The sequence below is a fragment of the Macaca mulatta genome, chromosome 6 (assembly GCF_049350105.2).
Source record: "Macaca mulatta isolate MMU2019108-1 chromosome 6, T2T-MMU8v2.0, whole genome shotgun sequence".
NCBI lineage: Eukaryota > Metazoa > Chordata > Mammalia > Primates > Cercopithecidae > Macaca > Macaca mulatta.
In genome coordinates, this window is record NC_133411.1 from 159,500,180 (window position 1) to 159,521,750 (window position 21,571).

Here is a 21,571-nt window from a genome sequence, read left to right on the forward strand (position 1 = left end):
TAAAAAAAATACTAAAAAAAAAAAAATACCTGATGATTAGCCAGGTGTGGTGGTGCATGCCTGTAGTCCCAGCTACTTGCAGGGCTCAGGCAGGAGGATCACTTGAACCTGGGAGATCGAGGCTGCAGTGAGCCAAGATTGTGCCAGTGCGCTCCAGCCTAAGTGACAAAGTGAGACTGTCTAAAAAAAAAAAAAAAAAATCCTCCCCCTGGGGCTTCTACCATGCATCTATCCCTTTTTTTTTTGTTCTTTCTTTTTTCTTTTTCTTTCTTTTTTTTTTTTGAGACAGAGTTTTGCTCTTGTTGTCCAGGCTGGAGTGCAATGGTGTGATCTCAGCTTACCACAACCTCCTCCTCCTGGGTTCAAGCAATTCTCCTGCTTCAGCCTCCCGAGTAGCTGGGATGACAGGCATGCACCACCACGCCTGGCTAATTTTGTATTTTTAGTTGAGACAGGGTTTCTCCATGTTGGTCAGGCTGGTCTCGAACTCCTGACCTCAGGGGATCCACCCACCTTGGCCTCCCAAAGTTCTGGGAATTACAGGCGTGAGCCACTGTGCCCAGCCTTGCATCTATCCCTTGGCACTGGGGGCACAGAAATGCACAAAACAGAGGAAAGTTCCTGCCCTTGTAGACCTGACATTCTAGTGGCAGGAGACAGACCATATGCTCATGCGTGTGTAAAGTATACAGTGGTCAGATGGTGATGAGTGCCACGGACAGAGTTAAGCAGGGAATGGAAGGAAGGAATGCTGGCAAGAGGAGAAGCTGGTTTAAATAAGGTGGCTAGGTGGGTCTTCCTGGAATAAGCCACGCTGCCTCATGAGGAAGAGCACTCAAGACAGAGAACAGCAAGTGCAAAGGCCCTGAAGCAGGCTGTGCTGACTGTGTTTGAGGGCCAAATAGGAGGCCAGGATGACTGCAGGGGAGTGAGGGATGGTGGTAAATGAGGTCAGGGGTGGGTGACGGACCAGATCGATAGGGCTATGTAAGGCCAGCCATTGGATGGCCATGGACTTTTAGGCTGAGGTGGGAAGGTTTTGAATGGAGCATGATCTGACTCATCTTTGAAAGGGATTTCTATCATTCTGGCTGTTGTGTGGAGCAGAGACTGTAGGGGTCAAAAGTGGCAGCAGGGAGACCAGTTAGGAGGCACTGCGGTCTTCCAGACCAGAGCGGGCAGCAGCTTGGACCAAGGCCCGGTGTTGGGACTTGGCCATACTCTGGGCTTAGAATAGTTAGGCCCGTGGTTAGATGAGTTGGATGTAGGGTGTGGGAGGAAGAGAGGACTCCAAGATGACTGCAGGGTTTTTAGCCTAAGGTGCTAGAAGGATGAGTGGTCATCAGTTGAGCTGGGGCAGCAGTGGGTAGGCAAGGTTTGTGCATTTGTCTATCAGTCCATCCATCCATCCACCCACTGACCTCAGCACCAGGCCTTTGTGCTAAACTCTAGGCACTCCTTCAGGTCCTTAACCCTGAACTTCAGGGATGAGGTGGTGACAAGGCAGGCACATTCCCTGCTCCCTTGGAGCTCACAGTTTCGTGAGGGGAGACAGATGACAAATGGCTAACCCAGTGTGTGACAACGAGTGTTACCAGGTGAGGTTCTAATATTGCAAGAGGGCTTGCAGAGTGTGTCCGGGAGAGCTGCTTCAGAGAGGGCCAGGCAAGGACCGTGGCTGCAGCAGTCCAAGTTTCCAGAAGCATTCCCACTCTGTTACTTTGAGGTCTGCTCATTTTGTGCAGAGAATAGCAGTGAAGTTTGTAAAATGGCAGGGGCCTGTAGTTCACCGGGGGGAACGCTGTGCTGTAGGCTGCACCCAAGGGTCGGGGCTGTGCAGCCACATGGAGACGGCCTTTCTGAGAAGCAGCTAGGCCTTCTTCTGAGGAAAAGTCCTCCCACCACCATCATGCCAGAAGGCACCATAGCTCCTCTCCCCGACCCCCTCCTCAGGTTCTCCCGCGGCAGACCTGTGGCCTCTTCACACACACCATCTTCTACAACGAGTACCCTGGCGGCTCCAGCGAGCTGGACAAGATCATCAACGGGGGCGAGCTCTTCCTCACCGTGCTCCTCAATCCTGTGAGTGCCCCACAGCCTATGACTGCTGGTGAGAAGGGGCTGCTGCACAGCCCGCCTGCAGCTGGCGCAGTCTTCCTGGAGCCAGGAAAGGGCGGAGAGGCGTGAGTGAGTGCCTGGCAGTTGGGAGATCCACTCACCAGTGCTGGCCCTGTCCTGCCTCGGCTGTGTGACCTTGGCTAAAGTATCCGAGCATGCTTTTTTTTTCCTTTCCTAATCATGTACTTTAATACGGAAGTGTTGGCATTTTTATGCATGTTCCCTTTCAGTCTTTGCTCATGTGTGTATCCACACATACACACACACATACACAGATACACACACATATATAAATGGCATTTGAGTTTTCTAGGTCTCGCTTTCCTTATTTGCAAAATGCAAACAATTACCTCTACTTTAATAATATGAAATAAACTTCAAGTGGTGGTTGTTATTCAGCTCTGTGGGCTGAGTACTCTTCATCCTCCATGCACCCACCCCTAACATTTACAAAACAAAACCCAAATAGCTCCCACATTTGGGTCTGCTTTCCATTTCAGGACTGTAATATTTGGGGTCAGTCAGACCTGGTTTGTCTGTTGCCTCATCTAAATACTCGCAGCAGGTTTGTTGATAGCCCCAGCGTAACTTCCGCTGGTCATCAGGGGCCTTGCAAGCTGAGGCAGGGTCAGAAGGATCAGAGTTGGCGGTGAGGGTGGCTCAGACACTGATGGGCCTTGCCTCTCTCCTCCCTTCCCCTGGAGCAGATCAGCATCTTCATGACGCACCTGTCCAACTATGGGAATGACCGCCTGGGCCTGTACACCTTCAAGCACCTGGTGCGCTTCCTGCACTCCTGGACCAACCTCCGGCTGCAGACGCTGCCCCCTGTGCAGTTGGCCCAGAAGTACTTCCAGATCTTCTCTGAGGAGAAGGACCCACTGTGGCAGGTGGGGGGCTGGGCAGCCTGGGCACCTTGCTGCAGGGATGGAATGCCACCACGCACAGGCATACACTCCAGATATGGACTCAAGGCTCAGCCATCATGCCCTCACACTCTCGCTCGAATGTAAACTCAGGTCTCCATCTACTCACCAGTATGAGTGCATTCACTCCTGTGCCCACATGCATGTTCATACATGTACATACCTCCCCATGCAGACCTACATGCATGCAGTCATACATAGCCTTGGAAAAAACAGTGTTAAAAAAAAAACGAGTGGGCTGGGCGCAGTGGCTCATGCCTGTAATCCCATTACTTTGGGAGGCCAAGGTGGGCGGATTGCTTGAACCCAGGAGTTCAAGATCAGCCTGGGCAATATGGTGAAACCGTGTCTCTACAAAAAATACAAAAATTAACCGGGCATGATGGTGCATGTCTGTAGTCCCAGCTACTCGGGAGGCAGAGGTGGGAGGATCAATCGAGCCTAGAGGTTGAGGCTGCAGTGAGCTGTGATCATACCACTGCACTCCAGCCTGGGCAACAGAGTGACACCCTGTTTCAAAAATAAAAAACAACTCCAAGTGAACACAGTGCAGACAAAGTATAGAAAGTGACTGCCCTGTCTTGGTCAGACTCTTAGATAATCTCTTGTATCTCTTCTAACTCCAGCAGGCTCTGAGTGGGAAAAGGGACTGATGGGAGGGTTTGGGGGCCAGTTTTGGGTAAAATCTGCTCCTATGGGTTGTTAAAAAGTGGAAGCAGAAGCTGGAATTGGTGACAGTCTCATAGTTCAGACCAGGAGTCCACAAACAATGACTCATGGGCCAAATCCAGCCTGAGACCTGTTTTTGTAAAGAAAGTTTTATTGGCAGACAGCCACGCTCATTCTTGTATGTACTGTCTATAGCTGCTTTCATGCTATGACGGCAGAGTCGAGTAGTTGCAATGGAAACTTCCATACCCCAAACCTAAAATATTTACTAAACACTTACCAAAGATTTACTAAACTTTATGGGAAACGTTTATTGACCCCCTGGTTCAGACCCAGCTTGTCCAGTTAAATTCAACAAGTGCTTGTGAGTTCCTGTTACGTGCTAAGGGGCATTTTGCCAGGCTCTTTGGGGGACGTGAAACTGACCAGAAGTGGAGCCTGCCTGTCAGCGGCTCAGTGTCTGGGAGTGGGGATGTGACAAGGACACATGTAGCATGTAGGTATTATGCCTGTTGGGCTGTAAGGGCCACATATCCATGCGCAGTGAGAGTCCGCTGACTGGGTTCTGGGGCGCCCCACACGTCCCTTCCACTGTTGTTTTAGGACCCCTGCGAGGACAAACGTCACAAAGACATCTGGTCCAAGGAGAAGACGTGTGACCGCTTCCCAAAGCTCCTCATCATTGGCCCCCAGAAAACAGGCAGGTTTCTCTGCTCTTGACCCAGCTTCCCCAACTGCCTGCTGTCTCAGCCACAGAATTCTGAGGACTGCCTCGCCCTGGCCCCACTCCCGGATAATTTGCTCCCTCTTTCCCAGGAAGTAAGAGTGAAGTTGGGGTGAACACAAATTGCCTGTCAGTATGGAGTGGAAAGAGGTGGAGGAGGGGCCTGGAGTTCTCCTATTTATCCTGAACCATAGCCTCAGGGAGCTCTCTCTGCATCATCCTGGGAAGTCTCCAAGTCTAGTCAGAGAAGCCCAGATCAGTTGCTCTGTAAGTTTGAGTAGTGCCAAGCAAAACTGGTATAAAGACGACTGTGATCAATTAACCATGTCTGCCAGAGGTGCAGTAGGGAGAAGCAGTGACATGATGGCTAAGCATTTGTCATTCATACAACCCTGCAAGGCACAAATAGGCACTCCCATTTTATGGACAGAAACTCAAGGTTCAGAGAAGTCGTGACTTCCCTTAACACATTCAGTTAGGTAATAATGGCAATTCCTGGTCCTGAACTCTGGTCTCTGTGACCCTGAAACATATACTCTTAATCGCCAAACTCTGTAGCTTCCTTCTCTTCTGGGCTCTCTCATTATAGCATGTAAACTATAGATTCATACCACAGAAAGTGAACGAACTTGCGGAGGAGGAGGTAGGGCAGGGTGCGTGAGTGAGGAGAGGGTATTGGGAAGAGGAGACATGGAAACAAGATTTGTTAGTTCTTTAAGAATTTCACATTAACAGAACTGGAGAGTCACAAACTCCCTTTTCCCTGAGCTCCTACCAAGTGCCAGAGGACAGAGGACCAGAGCTGGAAAGGGCCAGCTCTTCTGGGATGCTGAGGGGACAGCAGTCAGATAAACATGGCTACCAGAGTGCAGTGGTGAGGAGGATTCTGAGGCCAAGTCCTTGTTTAGTGAAGAATGCTGCGATAGATTAGTGATGTCTGCAGTAGATACAGGAGTTGCGGTGTCCACATGCATGCCATATATTTACCACCCTGGATTTAGTAATTCCTTCATTGCACTGATGAAGAAGCTAAGACCCAGAGAAAGGCAGAGACCTTCCCAGGATCCCTCAGTGGGTCATGGGGAGCTAGGCCCAGAACCCAGACTCTATCTTTGGCTGGGGACTGGGCCCTGGGTCTGAGGTGTCTACCCTCCCCACAGGCACCACTGCCCTCTACCTGTTCCTGGGCATGCACCCTGACCTAAGCAGCAACTACCCCAGCTCTGAGACCTTTGAGGAGATCCAGTTTTTTAACGGCCACAACTATCACAAAGGCATCGACTGGTGAGTTGGCCTTTCTGTCCACAGCAGGATGGGAAGGCCATCCTGGGGCCTTCCGGGAGTCTGCTATGGCCACAGCAGGAAGCAGCTGGAGCTTGCTCACACACAGCTGTAGTTCCTGTAAACAGGGACAAAGTGCGGTGACCCTTGAATCATGGTGTGAAAGCGTTGTCATAGAGAGGACACTCGATGAGGAGGCCCTTTGCCCCTTTGCTCTACTGCCTGCAGTCATACGCTGAAGTTGAAGTCCACCCCTCCCTTGCTCGCAGAGAAACATCCTGAGTCTTGGGGAGGAGAAGGGTTTGCCCAGGGTCTTAAGGTCTGAAATCCAAATGTTCTGGCTCTCCTCACTGCGTGTGGCTGACTGTGAAGCAGAGGTGTTCTTGCGCGCCCTTCAGGGACAGGTCCCTGGTCTTCAGGTATCACCTGGGGAAGTCATTAAGATTGCCGCTTCCCACCAGAGCCTGCAGAGGTTACCTTTTAGAGGTTCCCAGCAGAGGGTCCTAGTAGAGGTTCTCTTAAGGGTGTGGGGATCAGAGCAGAGATGGTTTTACTCTCCACCTTTTCAGTTGGCATCTTTCTCTATTTGACTTTTTTTTTCTTTTTTTAAAAATTTTCATGTCAGGCAGGTAATGTGCCAACATCATAACAAGGTTCGAGGTGGGTACACCTCACACGTGTGTGAACACCCAGTCATCACGTGCATGGACTGCAAAGTTTGCCTTTTTAAACCTTGTCCATGTATTACCATTATTGATTATTTTTATGTCAGTGGGTTCCCTGGGTGGAGATGTTATGGGCCTTCTATCTGTTTTTTAGTATTTTTCTGTGCATATTTCTCTTTTTTATCTGTGTATCATCGTTTTGTCTGTCTGCCTTTGTGTCTATTCATCTGTCCATCTGTCCATCCACCTACATTTCTTTCTTTTTTTTTTTTTGAGCTGGAATCTCGCTCTGTCACCCAGGCTGGAGTGCAGTGGCATGATCTCGGCTCACTGCAACCTCCGCTTCCTGGGTTCAAGTGATTCTCCTGCTTCAGCCTCCCAAGTAGCTGGGATTACAGGCGCCCACTACCATGCCTGGCTAATTTTTGTATTTTTAGTAGAGATGAGGTTTTACCATGTTGGTCAGGCTGGTCTTGAACTCTTGACCTCGTGATCCGCCTGCCTTTGCCTCCCAAAGTGCTGGGATGACAGGTGTGAGCCACCGTGCCCGGCCCATCTCCCTGCATTTCTAACATGTCCACAGTCTCTTATCTAAAATCTATTGTGGCCAGATGGATTATTTGAAGTCAACATTTTTCAGATTTTAGAAAGGTAATGTGCGAAACCATATATTTAGTAACATCTTCAGCGATGCCTGGGGCAGTACCCGGTAGCAAATTCATTACTATGTAGCAAAGTATGTGAATATTTACACTAAGTAAGAGGAATAAGTCAGGTTTTGTTGCTACACGGCTTTGCTACAAACCTAGGAAACAAAGCTGTGTTTTCAGAGCTTTCTCAATTGAGATATTGTAAACAAAGGACTGTGGACATGCAAAGAAAATTCAGAAAGATGAGAAAAAGCGTGATTCCTTGGCCTGATTCCCAAGAGCTGGATTTTGTAGGTAGGTCTAAAGTGGGGTGCAAGAATCTAGCAGGCCCCCAGAACGCTCTGATGAAGTGCATCCTTGGGACCACCCTAGAGCAGCCCTACCTCACAGGATAGGATAGGGACCCTGTACCCTTCATGAGAGTGGACTTTGCTTCCCACACGCCCCAGAAGTTGGACTCTGATTTTGCATAGGTAGGTTCCCCTGCGAGGGTCTGGAGTGTTCATTTGGTTTCCAGAGGTTCCTTCATCCGGAGATGGCCATTGCTCTGGTGGGATATGGGCATTAGTCTGGAAAGCCATGCTCACCCACAGCAGACTGGGGAGGGGTTGTGGGTAGCAGGAGGTCCCGGTCCACAGTGATGGCCTAGAAGGTGTTCCCCCAGGTCAGGAAAGAAAGCCCGCCCTCTGGAGGCCTCCTCTGCTCTGTGCCACCCTTCCTGGGGCAGCCCTGGAGCTGTTCTGAGCCCCAGCTCGCCCCCTAGAGGCAGAGAGAGTGACAGCCCTGGGAGTTTAGCCTGGAGCCGCTGAGAGGGCGGGATCCTAGAGTTTAGGGGCATTACCCCCTCCCCATGACCTGCAACTGACGGTGCACCCACAAGTCTTCAGATCCTGCCAACTCCAGAATCTTCTGGAAAAGGAACAAATTTGAAACAGGGAGGCTGCGGAGAGGCCATTCCCCTCCAGAATCCCTACTGGAGGCAAGTCCTTGTTTGGTTGGGAGCAAAGTGTCCTGCTTGCTCTCTGAGGACATTCGACCCCAGTGCCTCGCCCTTGTGCTGCGTTCCCCTAGCCCACTCCTCATGAGTTTTGTCTGTGAGCCCCCTCTCTGGGCTTCCTACAGGTACATGGAGTTCTTCCCCATCCCCTCCAACACCACCTCTGACTTCTACTTTGAGAAAAGCGCCAACTACTTTGATTCAGAAGTGGCGCCCCGGCGGGCAGCAGCCCTCTTGCCCAAAGCCAAGGTCCTGACCATCCTCATCAACCCCGCGGACCGGGCCTATTCCTGGTACCAGGTGAGTGGGACTGGGGTGGAATCCCTGTGTGGGGGATGCAGGGCTACATCTGACACTCAGTTACTCACTCAACAGATGTTAGTAAGCACCTACTGTGTGCTAGCCCTGAGCCAGGTACCTGGAGCATGGTGGTGGCTGAGAATAGAGTCCCTGGTGGAGGAGACAGGCAGAAATGGAAAGCCAGCCACCAGTTAACTGTCCACCCTCCTAGCATCATGCGGCGTCCTGCCTCTGATTCTGACACTGACGAGAGGTGGAGGCTGGTTACACCTTGAGGAAGCTTAGATTTGGTGAACAGCGATGCAGGATCATACTGACTGTAGCTTCCTCGCTGGACACGGGTGGGAGTGGGAGCTCAAGGAAGGACAAGACACAAGACTGCCATTCACAGTGGAGAAGGCGGGCACCTGACCAGGTGAGGCAGTTACCTGGACTGTGATAGATGAAGAGGGTGTGGATCCGAGCCTATCTGGGACATGTATGAACCAGAGCTGTCTTTTTTTTTTTTTTGAGACAGAGTCTTGCTCTGTCGCCCAGGCTGGAGTGCAGTGGCGCGATCTCAACTCACTGCAACATCCGCCTTCCGGTTTGAAGTGATTCTCCTGCCTCAGCCTCCTGAGTAGCTGGAATTTACAGGTGTGCACCAGCACACCAGGCTTATTTTTGTATTTTTAGTAGAGACAGGGTTTTACCATGTTGGCCAGGCTGGTTTCAAACTCCTGACCTCGTGATCTGCCCACCTAGGCCTCTCAAAGTGCTGGGATTACAGAGTGAGCCACCACGCATGGCTGAACCAGAGCTCTCTTTAATGCCTGTGGCCTGACTTAATTTCCTGCATGCCAGCCCACTGAGCCTGCAGGAATGCTTTCAGGCCTTCCCTGGTGGGGTAGGGGGAGTCCCTCCCCTGGCTGCCAGCATTCCTGTGATTATGCCACACAGCCAAGAACTGTGATTCAGAAGTAGTGCCCCAGCAGAAAGCCACCCTGTTGTCCAGGCCAAGGTCCCGAGCATCCTCATTAACCCAGCAGACTAGGCCTGTGCTTGGTGTTGGGGAGGGGGTGGGGCCCAGGGTCTTATAGCCCATGGTTGCCAGAGAAGTGTCCCCTGTCCTGGCTGGGACAGCCTCTTCAGGCCTGGCCTGACCCACCACTTTGAGGCTCTTTTCTCAGCTGTGACAGTGGCTGCCTCCCGCCTGGGACCTCGTGGTCTCCTCCACGAGGCTGGCACCTGCCTCCTCTTTGCTCCCATGGAAGTCTCTCCTCCTGCCACTCGCTGAGGCTGATGGGGAAGCCCCTTCTTACTCTTGTTCTCTAGGGCTTCTGTTTATGCCCTGATGTCTGCTTTCCTGTGGCTTTTTCTTTAGGAGAAGAAAACCGAAAAACCCTCGTCGAGTGTTTCTGTTTTCTGCCGTGCCGTGCCCTCGCCTCCTGGTGCTGTGCAGGGAACGAGCAGTCTGCTTTCATGGGGGAATGTAGGGTGGAGAGGGAGCCGCCACAGGTTGGCTCAGTCCCTGTTCTGCACTGACACTGCTGTACATCTGCCACCTCACTGGAGACGCAGAGGAGGGGTTTCATGTTTGTGTCCCCTTCTCAAAGATGAGAAAACCAAGTTTCAGCAAGTTGCATGTGGTGGCATTTGAATCCAAGTCTTCTAAATCTAAGACCCTATTCCTTTTTCTGTCCATGGTCAAGAGGGGTAAGGGAGAGAGGGAGAAGGGAGACTCATTGTCCCCAGGAGGACCTGGGAAGGTGCTGGAGGAGAGGAAGGGCAGTGGCCTATCTCAGAAGGACGTTGGGATGAGGAGGAGGCTGCTGTGCACCATATTGTCTTGGCCCTGGGCTGTGTGTGATCCTCAGGGGAGGGGATTGGCAGCTGGGGGGTAGTGCCCGTTGCACAGGTGCCCGAGCTCTGGACTTCTGGACTTAGTGAATTCTGCAGATTCTGACCTCCCATGGCATTATTTTAGGTGGTTCAGACCAGCCAGTCTCCCTTTTATAGTTCTTTCCCAATCCTTCTGATTTCCATAAAGGAGAAATGCTCACTTTAGTGCAAGTGGTCTTTTGTCCTTTCTAATACTGCCAACCTCTGCTTTCAACAAAGAAAGCAAGTTCAGGGCCTGTTGCAGACATTTGTGTCTGGCTGGAGTTTGAGAACATTGCTTTGTTTTTATTGCATTTATGAGTGGTTGCCTTCTATATATGACAACAGTGCAGCGGCATGATCTCGGCTCACTGCAACCTCAGCCTCCCGGGTTCAAGCGATTCTCGTGCCTCAGCCTCCCGAGTAGCTGGGACCACAGGCGTGCACCACCATGCCGGCTAATTTCTGTATTTTTAGTAGAGATGGGGTTTTGCCACATTGGCCAGGCTGATCTCGAACTCCTGACCTCAAGTGATCCACCTACCTCAGCCTCCCAAATTTCTGGGATTACAGGCGTGAGCCACCATGCCCAGCCTCAGGAAACCCTGATTTAGTCCAGCTCCCGTATTTCGAAGATGGAGAAATTGGGGCTCTGGGAGCAGTGGCTTCCCCTGACATAGGACACGGTGAGAGGCAGAGCCAGGACTCAGACCCAGAGCTTCTGGGTCCAGCTGAGGATCTTCTGGTCACCTTGCAGGCTGCTGTCCCTCTGAGGCCACTTCCTTTGTGCCCTCCATGTGGCATGCTGACCCTCTTTCCTTGCCTGCAGCACCAGCGAGCCCATGACGACCCAGTAGCCCTAAAGTACACCTTCCATGAGGTGATTACGGCCGGCTCCGACGCATCCTCGAAGCTGCGTGCCCTCCAGAACCGCTGCCTGGTCCCCGGCTGGTACGCCACCCACATCGAGCGCTGGCTCAGTGCCTATCACGCCAACCAGGTAGCTGCCTGTCCCTGACCCTTGTGAGGGCAGTTGCAGTACTGGCTTGCTGTGGTTAGCGGAGAGCCTCCAACTCTTTCTCACCAGCCACGGGGACAGATATGCCCTCCTTGGAGAGCTAGACCCTTGGGTCTATAAAAATATTTTATTATTATTATTTTGAGACAGGGTCTCACTCTCTTGCCCAGGCTGGAGTGCAGTGGTGTGATCTCAGCTCACTGTAGCCTCGATGTCCCGAGCTCATGCAATCCTTCCACCTCAGCCTCCTGAGTAGCTGGGACTACAGGTGTGAGCCACTGTACCCAGCTACTTTTTTTTTTTTCTTTTAAGAAACAAGGTCTTACTATGTTGCCCAGACTGGTCTCAAACTTCTGGGCTCAAGCAATCCTCCCTCGGTCTTCCAAAGTGCTGGGATTACAGACGTGAGCCACTGTATCTGGCCTAAAAAGACGGTAGACCTGTTTACCCCAAGGTTGAGCTCCCCAAGCCTGTGTCCCGTCACCACAGACCCTGTAGCCCTAAAGGGACCCAGAAAGCCCTGAGGCAGGCAGGTGGGAGTGAGGAGCCTGGGCGTGGTGAAGTAGGGAGAGGCTGATTGGAGGGGTGGACAGGAACCCAATCATACCAGCTACGTATGTATTTATTTATTTATTTAGAGACGGAGTCCCGCTCTGTCTCTCAGCCTGGAGTGCAGTGGCATGATCTCGGCTCACTGCAACCTCTGCCTCCCGGGTTCAAGTGTTTCTTCCACCTCAGCCTCCCAAGTAGCTGGGATTACAGGCATGCGCCACCACGCCCAGATAATTTTTGTATTTTTAGTAGAGATGGGAATTCACCATGTTGGCCAGGCTGGTCTTGAACTCCTGACCTCAAGTGATCTGCCCGCCTCAGCATCCCAAAGTGCTGAGATTACAGGTGTGAGCCACCATCCCCGGCCATACCAGGCCTTTTAGGCAAACTTGTGGAGTGTTTGAGCAGGAGAGTGACGTGGACTGGAAGCTCAGAGAGAGGCCAGAGAGGGACGTTTGTAGGGACCTGAGGGGCAGGCAGAGTTTTGGTGAGAGCTTAAACTCTAGGAGAAATGGCATTGGGCAGCAGAAGCTGGTGGAAAGCAGGCATGAGACTACAAGAGGCCTGAGCTTGGGGATACCTCCCCTTCAATGGGGGAGGAGGAGCCCGATTCTAGAGGGTGCAGGGTCCCGTATTTATAAGCAGGCCCGTTCCTGCTGCTGTGGCTGTTGCCCTTGTTTGCCACCGAAGTCAGAGCAGGTCCCGATCCCCTTTCTCCCTTTCCTCCTTTCCAGATTCTGGTCTTGGATGGCAAACTGCTACGAACAGAACCTGCCAAAGTGATGGACATGGTGCAGAAGTTCCTTGGGGTGACCAACACCATTGACTACCACAAAACCTTGGCGTGAGTGTTGCGTTTGCATTTTTGCAGGTTATTTCCCTGATTAGGCACCTGGGCCAAAAAAGCTGAAGGCTTGAATAATTATGAGAGAGGTTAATTAGAATCAGCAAGTATGAAAAGTTATTAATATGACTTAAGTCATATTAATAAAGGTATCACCTTAAGAAAAAGGGAGGTGATGGATCTGTTCTACTCTGGTCAGACCATCCTGGGGTATTCTCTTTGGTCTGGGCTGAACATTTTCAGAGTGTTTTATGTAAGTAAATTAGATCAGTAATGAAGCAGCCCCAGTTCCCACAAGGTTTTCTTAGCATTAGGTTTTTTTTTCTTTTTTTTTTGAGACATGGTCACTCTGTTGCCCAGGCTGGAGTGCAGTGGCATGATTTTGGCTCACTGCAACCTCAACTTCTGAGGCTCAAGTGATCCTCTCGCCTCAGCTTCCCAAGTAGCTTGGGACCCCAGACATGTGCCACCATGCCTGGCTAATTTTTGTATGTTTTGTAGAGAAGGGGTTTCACCGTGTTGCTCAGCCTGGTCTTGAATGATCTGCCTGCTTCAGCCTCCCAAAGTGCTGGGATTATAGACATGAGGCACCGCCCCCGGCCAGCATTAGATTTTGACTTATAATTTCAGGAAAAGGAAACAAATGTTGTTGACGGTTAATAACCTTACTCACTCAGAACGTGGTGCAAGTGCGTTGAGAATGCCCTCCCGCTGTGAGTAAGTGCCTGCCCGCATTGCATGGGCTCAGGGCTGGGAGAGGCTGCTTTCCTGTGCTGTGTCACAGATAAGTGACACACTCAGCTGAATGAGGGGACCCGCAAGAGGAGGAATCAAGTCACACTCCCTGGCTCCATTCTTGGGAAAGTCTTGCAACGAGAATATTCCCTCTTCACTGTCGTGGGAGTTGAAGGTGGAGAAGGGAAGTCAGTCCTTCACCTTGAGGGAGGAAGGGCCACCTGCTGAGGCTGTGGGCCATGGTGTCAGAGATGCCTGGGTTAGGGCCCCACATCCATTTCCTCAGCCTTTCAAGCCTCACTTTCCTCATCTGTAAGTTGGGGATAAAGATAATCCCGGCCTCCTGAAGGTCACTGAATTGAATGAAAGCTTCATGTGGGGCTCTTAGTACATGCTTGGCATGCTCTTAGCTGAGTGCTTGGCACACACTAAGTGCTAAGTAAATGGTAGCTGCTGTTGTTGTCATCATCATCAATATCGTCACCATCATCATCGTCATCGTCTATATCTATCCTGTGACCCATTCAGAGGTCTCTGTTCTCCTCCGCTATTCATGGGAATTCTGTTTTCTTGATGACCTCATGCTCAAGGATCTCCTCATAGTTCCTGATCCGGGGCTAAATTCTGATGTCAGTATTCCTCCCTTCTCATAACAGCTTCGGATCTCATATCCCAAAAATGCCTTTGAAGACAGGATGGTGTTGGCAGTCTTGCTGTGTCATTTCTGAAGTTTACTGCAAAAAATGAAACTCTCCAGTGATAGGCATGCTTAAGTGCAGCTGTGGATACTGCATGTTTTGATAAAGACGAAATTTATTAAAAAGCAAAAGAACCTCCATTAAACGCCCCCCTCCCCCATGGACGCTGGGAGGGGTAAAGAAGGCTTCTTGGGTTAAAAAAAAAAAAAAAAAAAAAGTTACTCAGCATTGAGAATGCTCAGAAAAGATTTCCCAGAACATTGAAGGATGGGAAACTGTTCACGTAGTAGATTGCTGAAGGGACTGTGGCTGCTTGGGCTGGAGAAGAGAAGACTCAGAGTGTGTGAGCTGCCCTTCGCCGGGAAGTAGGGCAGGCACAGTTAGTGTAGCCTAGGACACATTTGGTCCCACTGATGGCACACAGCCACTGACAGTCCTTGTGGGTTCAGGAGCAGTAGATTCCCTGGACTCGGCCATTCCTGGGGTCCATGAACATAGCTTTAAGGTGGGAAGTGGGTGGGCTGAGCCAGCTCCCATCCAGAGACTTTCCCACCTCCACAGGTTTGATCCAAAGAAAGGATTTTGGTGCCAACTGCTCGAAGGAGGAAAGACCAAGTGTCTGGGCAAAAGCAAGGGCCGAAAGTATCCCGAGATGGACTTGGATGTAAGTGATGGACACACTACCTGTGGCACCTGCATAAGCGTAAGGGATCCCTGTATGGGGTTGAGGGGGGTTCTCTTCCCTTTACCATGCACTCAGCACATTCATGGCCTTAGCATTTCTTGGACAGTATTTGTAAGAGGAGGAAACGGGGGCTGAGACATGGTGGGTCAGAACTGATTTCATCAAACAAGTGTTGGTTACCTTCTACTAAGGGCTGAGTGCTGTGGGGTTTTGACAATGAGCCACAGATGTTCTCTGCTTTCAAGGAATTCCTGGCCTTGGAGGGGGATGAGTCGCAACACCAGTAACTAGAATACAGGCAGAGAGTGCTGCGCGCAGTCAGAGAGGGCACACGAGTGCTATGGGAATTCAGAACAGGGGAATGTCACTTAAAGCTGAGAGGGGTAGAAAGGCTCCTTAAAGGAGGGATGGGGGTCTCCGGAGTTGCACCTAGAAGGATGAGATCCATTTTATAGGATTTGGACTTACGGAATGGGAGGCTGGGTAAGAACAGCATGTGTAAAAACATAGGGGAAATTTTAAAAAATATATAGGAAAAAGGTCACAGACTGTGGGTCTTGTTATTTCCTCCTTCTGTTTTTTTTTTTTTTTTTTTGAGACAGAGTCTTGTTCTGTTGCCTAGGCTGTAGTGCAGTGGCGTGATCACGGCTCACTGTAGCCTCGATCCCCTGGGCTCAATCGATCTTCCCGCCTCAGCCTCCCATGGTGCTGGTATTATAGGCGTGAACCACTATGCCTGGCCCTGCCCTGCCTCGGGTTCTGATTATTAATTCTGTCTCCTCTCCCTATCAGAAGAATTTTGACCTGGTGAGATATATTTTGATGCTCCTGCCAACTGGGAGTTCCCGATTGGAGGCTACCATTTAGAAGGATATTGTGGATAAATAAGAGGTGCATAGAGGGTGGTGCCAGAGGCATGGAGTTTTTTTTTTTTCTTTTGAGACAGAGTTTTGCTCTTGTCACTGAGGCTGGAGTGCAATGGCGTGATCTTGGCTCACTGCAGCCTCCACTTCCCGGGTTCAAAAGATTCTCCTGCCTCAGCCTCCCGAGTAGCTGGGATTACAGGTGCCCACCACCTCACCCGGCTAATTTTTGTATTTTTAGTAGAAACGGGGTTTCACCATGTTGGCCAGGCTGGTCTTGAACTCCTGACCTCAGGTGATCCACCCACCTCAGCCTCCCTAAGTGCTGGGATTACAGGCATGAGCCACCGTGCCCTGCCGAGCATGGTGATTTTAAAGAGGAGGTCACTCTTAAGTCAGCACGCAAGGTCTGAGCTTTCCTTCCCGTTACAGTCCCGAGCCTTCCTGAAGGACTATTACCGGGACCACAACATCGAGCTCTCCAAGCTGCTGTACAAGATGGGCCAGACGCTTCCCACTTGGCTGCGAGAGGACCTCCAGAACACCAGGTAGCCGCGGCCACCACAGCCAGACTGAAAGTTTGTGACAGCCGGGACGTCCCGCCACGCGCTGAGCCAGACTGACCTGCAGAGTGCGAAGCTGGGCCCGGGCGGCCACGTACTTACGAGCAATACTCTGTGGAGGCCTGGTGGGGCCGGGGGAGCACCCAGGCGGGTCTGCAAGCGCCTCGGAGCACCCACCGCTGGGTCTGTGGCCTACGGGACCTCCCTTGCCAGCAGAGGTCCATTCCGTTCCCAGCCGCTCCTGGGGAGGCCGCTTCCTGGTAGGAGGGAGTCCACGAGGCTCTTTTCTGTCCCTCACTGTGTTCCGCCGACCGTCCCCTCTCGTCACCCATCACTCCCTGCTTCCGCAGGGCGCCCCTCAGTATTCGCTGCCATATGTCCCTGTCCTCCAGGCTGTAGGGGAGGAGAGCCTGGCGGGGGGAGACAGACTGGACGTTTCTCTTACTGTTTCGAGCCAAGCTCTTCCAAGTGGCCAGCTGGGTCCCCAGAGTCAGTCCTAGGCTGGATGGGAGGGTGGCCACCTCAAGAGGACTCCCAGCCTCCACATCTGGTTCCTACCTTCATATCTCACCCTCCCGTTCTGGGGAAAGAATCTCTGGTTCCTACAGTATCCACCCCATCCTCAAGGCTTCCCATGGGGCCTTGGGGCACTGCCTTGCCATGGGGCCTGGTTCTCTGGGCCCCACCTGCACCCCTTTCTTCCCCCTGGGATATGACATGTGTGGTGTTTCCTGTGGTAAAAGACTGAGGCAGGCCAGGGTTCTGCCAGTAACATGTTCCCATGTACAGACGCGGTCCCCACACCCTCCCAGCCTCAGGCCCAGGCAGACGTGGACGAGCTGGCGAGACTGCCAGCCATGGCTTTGCTCAACCACCTGTGGCGGAGGGCTCCCAGAGACCCCCTTAACCTCCCAAATACTAAGAAGCTAAAGTATTTTAATATTTTGGTTTTTTTTTTCTTGGTGCCAGAGTTTATACCCTGGGTGCTGGGGTCGCACTGTGTTATATATATATATAATGTGTATATATATATATATATATTCTATTTTTTTTGGTTGGGTTTGTTTTTAATTCAGTCATACAAAGTGGTGGTAAGCCCCAGTCTCAGGGGGCGTTCTGTCTTAGAGCTAGAAATAAGGTGGCAGGGAGGGAGGCTGTGTCCTCAGTGGCCTGGGGCCTGAGGAGACAGTAGGAAGGGGCCCTCCCCAGTGCCATGGCTGCTCTGGGGCTACCCCAGGTGAACAGAGGTGGTGAGATGCGCAGGGAAGACCAGCTCTCTCCAGGACATCGGGCTGTGTGAAGTCCGGTGACCCTGAGGGGATTTTGGCCAAAGGAAACAGCCAGTGCTGGGCTAGGAGAGCTGGGGTCAAAAACTGGCCCACCCCCTCTCCCTCACATGGTGCTAGGCTGGGAGCTGCCCTGAGAGCTGGAATGCCCACCAGGGCCCACAGAACTGTCTCCAGGCTCCTTGGAGACAGTGGGATCTCTGGGCTGATTTCTGGTTGGGGTCTGCTCCTACCCCACCCCGTATAACAATGTGAAGTGACTGAGGCTGAGGTGCCTCTCCCTGGCCCCCTCCAACTGCCAAATTCTGCTTCCCTCTGAACCCCAGGAAATACTTTCTAGAGAGCCTTGTCTTATTCAGAAGACTCTAGCATCTTGGGGCTGGAAGGTCTTTTGACGGGTATGAAACAGGTCCAGAAAGCGGAGGTGGCCTGCTTGGCCGATGTCATGGAGCCAGCTGGGAGCAGGGCTGGGCATTGAACCCAAGGCTCCCGGTTCCAAGTCCCGTCGTGCTCTTCCAATGCCACACTGCCTCTGAGCCCATCCTTGGGACCCTACTCTGTGCCAGGTTCCTGTCCCTTCCTCCGTCACACCATGGTCATTCCAGGATATGGGGACAAACCACTCCTTCCCAGCCAGGGTGCCTTTGAGCCTTCTCATTCCGAGGTCTGCGTTTGCATCCCTGTCGTGTTCTCCCGCGAGGGGTCCTTCCCCAGCCTGTGGGGGCCTGGGTCTGTTCTGAGCTGATTCCCTTTTCTCCAGTTCACTGCTGGGATGAAGAAGTTGGACACTCAGTGGGACCAGCTGCAGGTGGTTTCATGGTGTACAGAGCAGTGTCTCCATCATGCCTCTCAATGGGGCCTGCAAGCCTGGGAACCTTGGGCATCGTTGGGCCAGCAGGGATGAGCAGCAAAGGGTCTGAGGACAGGGTGGCGTGTCTGCTTGTACACTCGTGAAGACTTGCCCATGCCATGGAGCCAGGGGCTTCTAGAGAGGGGCAGTGACTTCCAGAGTCCCATCCATCAGTGAGAGGACCGGGCTGCGGGATGGGTGAGGATCTTACAGCTCCCAGGTTCTGAAATCTACCCTCTGGGCCTGGAGGCCTCTGTCGCAGGGCCTGGAGGCCTCTGTCGCAGAGCCTGGAAGGCAGGAGAGGTGGGCTGGCCTGGGGCAGGAGCTCCACTTATCTCTGCCTCTGGCTGTGGGAAGGAGCAGGCAGTTGGAAATCCTGTGACAACAGAGATCTGGATTTTTGCCTGGGCCCTTCTGTGAGCCTGGGGACTGGACCTGCCATGTGTTCTAAGTCTGTCTGCCTGGGTCGCTGCTGCCACCTCCCCTCCCACTAACAGACCTTTCTTGAAGACCCACTAGGCCCAGACACTGCCAGGACTTGCAGGTATGGGGGGGGGGGGGTAGAAGGAGAGGCAGATAAGCTGCCTGAGGGGCTGTCAGCTAATGGGTACACGGACACCCCCTCCCGAGAAGAGAAAGCCACAGATGAGTGGGGGAAGCGAGACCGGTCTTCAGTGTCCACCAATTCACTCTAAGCATTTGGCCAAAAAAAGGGAGAGAAATAGCTGAAATTAATTGTTCAGGTGGCTCCACCATCTATTCTGTGGTCCCCTCCATGAGCCTTTGCCCCAGGGTGGGTGCAAGTGCGAGTGTCACCTGCAGTTGCCTGTCATTCAGGGTTCCGGAGCCTTCTGTGGTGGAGCGTCCTGCTGCTTGGAGGATGAGTCTGAAGTTTAAAAATGGGCCTTTTCTGAGTCCCCCTGATGAGCAATCAGTGCTTCTGGGCCCAGCTAAGGAAGCCATCTGTTCCCAGCAAAGGAGAACTGCTGCGCTGACCTGCAGAGGTTGGTGGTCCCAGCACAGAGCTGTGCCCACTGGCTTTGTTAGTGGCAGGAGCAAGTACAAAAATGTTTTACCAAACATTTAATTATGATTGCCCACTCCCCAGCATCTATATCTAAAATTAACATTTTGCCACATTTGTTTTTCTCTGTCTGTGTACATATATATTTTCTCTGTCCTAATTTAAAAGTACATTGCAAACACCATGAAACTTGAGACCTGAAAGCTTCAGCCTGCATCTCCTAAGCATTAGGTCATTCTCCTACACATTGGCCCAGTATCACAGCCCGGACAAGAAGTCATTTCCCAACGACGTCTGCTATCCAATCTGTGTTCAAATCCCCCTGGTTGTCTCCCAGGTAACTTATGTCTGGTTGTGGAGTCAGCGTCCAGTTGCGGTGCACACTGCATTTTCTAACTATGTTTTAAAAACCCCTTTGAATGCTGAAAGGTCTTCCCTCAGCTCACTTTGAGGTTTTAAATGATATTGTTTTTGAGGCCCTCGGCCTGCTGTCCTGTTGAAGCCCCACATTCTGAATTTGTCAGCTTGTTTGCTCATGGTGTCACATAACCACTTCTTCTATCTCCTGTACTTTCAAGGATAATTTAGGCTATATGAGACTTTGCCTTTTGTGCTGGATTGACAGCTTCACTTCTGCCTAAGGTGCGCCTCCACTGTCACCTGTACCAAGTGCCAAAACAGCAGAGGGGCCAGTTAGAGCAAAAGCTCTGGGGAGGGCCCGGAAAGGCTCCCTGGAGAAGGCCGCAATATCTGGGCCTCGGAAGGAAGGACTCAGGGCTCTGGAAGGAGGAGGCTGCATGCCTGAAGGCTGGGCCTTCGACCCTGGGGATGGGCCGCAGGGCACCAAACACATCATATGTCTCTCTCTTTCTGTTTTGGGGTCCCAGGGTTCTCATTTCCTGGAGGCCCATGGTCTGTGTGCACTGGAGCAGAGCCAGGCTCTGGGACGCAGCAGGGAAAAGCCTACATGGGGAACTGCCTCCCACAAGCTGTGGTGTGAGAAGAGCCCTGGCTGGCAGCAGGAGCTGTGAAATTTCATCCCAGCCGGGTGCATTTAGTGACTGCCTGACCATCTTCCTCCCAGACCCTCAATTTCTTCATCTGTAGAATGAGCAGATAGGGGCCACGGCAGGGGTTTTCACACATCCAAGGAGGCAGCTCTGCTCTACTTGATGTGAGGATGAGGGGGGCCTAGACCCCCTGCTGCCCAGGCCCTTGAGGCAACACTGGGTTCCTGGCTTGACAGCTCTGGGCTGGCTGCCCTTGCCAGCTCAGCCGGCTGGAGAGTTTTCAGCTCCCCCAAGGAACGGGCATAGGGTTTGTGTGGGGTCAATGCCAAGAACCTGGGGGAAACTGGCTGCATTTTATCCTAAGAAGTTCATCCCTCCTGCTCTTCTTCCTCTTTCTGGCCCTGGAGGAGAATGAGGGAGGAGAGGCTTTTCTATGACTGTGTTAGCTTTTATTATTAGCAAGAGGGCTCCTTTTGTAATTTGTGCATGAAATTCATGTCATTTCCTGGGAGAGGAGAGGGCCAACTGGAGAGGGTGGGGGGCACACTGGGGAAGCAGGCAGAGGTTTCCTTCCCTTGTAGGGGGGTGGGGAGAGTAGGGGAGAGGGGGTGCTACCCAGTTCGCCTGATGAGGGCTCTCGAACCAGCCGTTTTGGGTTGTGTTAAAGGTGAGACCTTCCTCCATTAATGTACAATCTCGAACTAACTGCTAATAAAGTGGGGTTCTGTTTGTACACCTTGGTCCTGTCTGTCTGACCTTTTTGCAAGGCCTGCAGGGGAGGGTGGAGTAGGGGTGTTTGCATGCATGGCCAAAGCCACTTGTCCCCGCCACCTCAGGCATGCACACGTGCCCACACGTGTGCACTCACATATGCACATGGTGACTTGGTCAACGCAGATCATTTCCACTGGGTTATGAATGGAAGATTTCCCAGATAGAGCAGAGGCCTATCCTGGGGCAGCCACAGGGGGCATCTCAGATCATGAGCCCTCAGACAAGCTGGATTGCTCAGAAGCCCTGGGGGTCGGGCACTGGACCGAGGGGAGATTTGGGAGGTGGAATCATTTCTGCTACTAATGTATATGGTAGTTGGGGGGCAAGCCACTTTTACTGTTTTATCCCATTTCCCTTACCTTTTAGATGCATGGAGGGAGTTGGACTCTGTGGCCTCTCTTGAAGAACTTGCCTAAAAAATACAGATTCCCAGGTCCACTTTCAGAGATTTAACTGCAGCAGATGTGGGATGGGGCCCA

General features: G+C 52.0%; 1 protein-coding gene and 1 non-coding gene across 18 annotated transcripts in view; one reads left to right on the top strand and one right to left on the bottom strand.

The window, feature by feature from the left end:
* Positions 1–21,051, top strand: part of NDST1 (N-deacetylase and N-sulfotransferase 1) — a 72,781-nt gene extending 51,730 nt beyond the window's left edge. For 13 of the 17 annotated variants that reach the window (XM_078004250.1, XM_015141192.3, XM_015141188.3 and 10 more), the window contains 9 exons: positions 1,954–2,082; positions 2,826–3,008; positions 4,317–4,413; positions 5,598–5,721; positions 8,156–8,330; positions 11,020–11,190; positions 12,495–12,604; positions 14,599–14,701; positions 16,018–21,051. In XM_078004250.1, the coding sequence (XP_077860376.1) occupies positions 1,954–2,082; positions 2,826–3,008; positions 4,317–4,413; positions 5,598–5,721; positions 8,156–8,330; positions 11,020–11,190; positions 12,495–12,604; positions 14,599–14,701; positions 16,018–16,137 (1,212 nt within the window). In that variant the 3' untranslated portion in view covers positions 16,138–21,051. 17 annotated transcript variants of the gene reach the window in all.
* Positions 6,338–6,437, bottom strand: LOC114679186 (small nucleolar RNA U13). Its single transcript, XR_003730860.1, has one exon. It is a non-coding gene; the product is annotated as a small nucleolar RNA U13 (small nucleolar RNA).
* Positions 21,052–21,571: the final 520 nt, after the last annotated feature.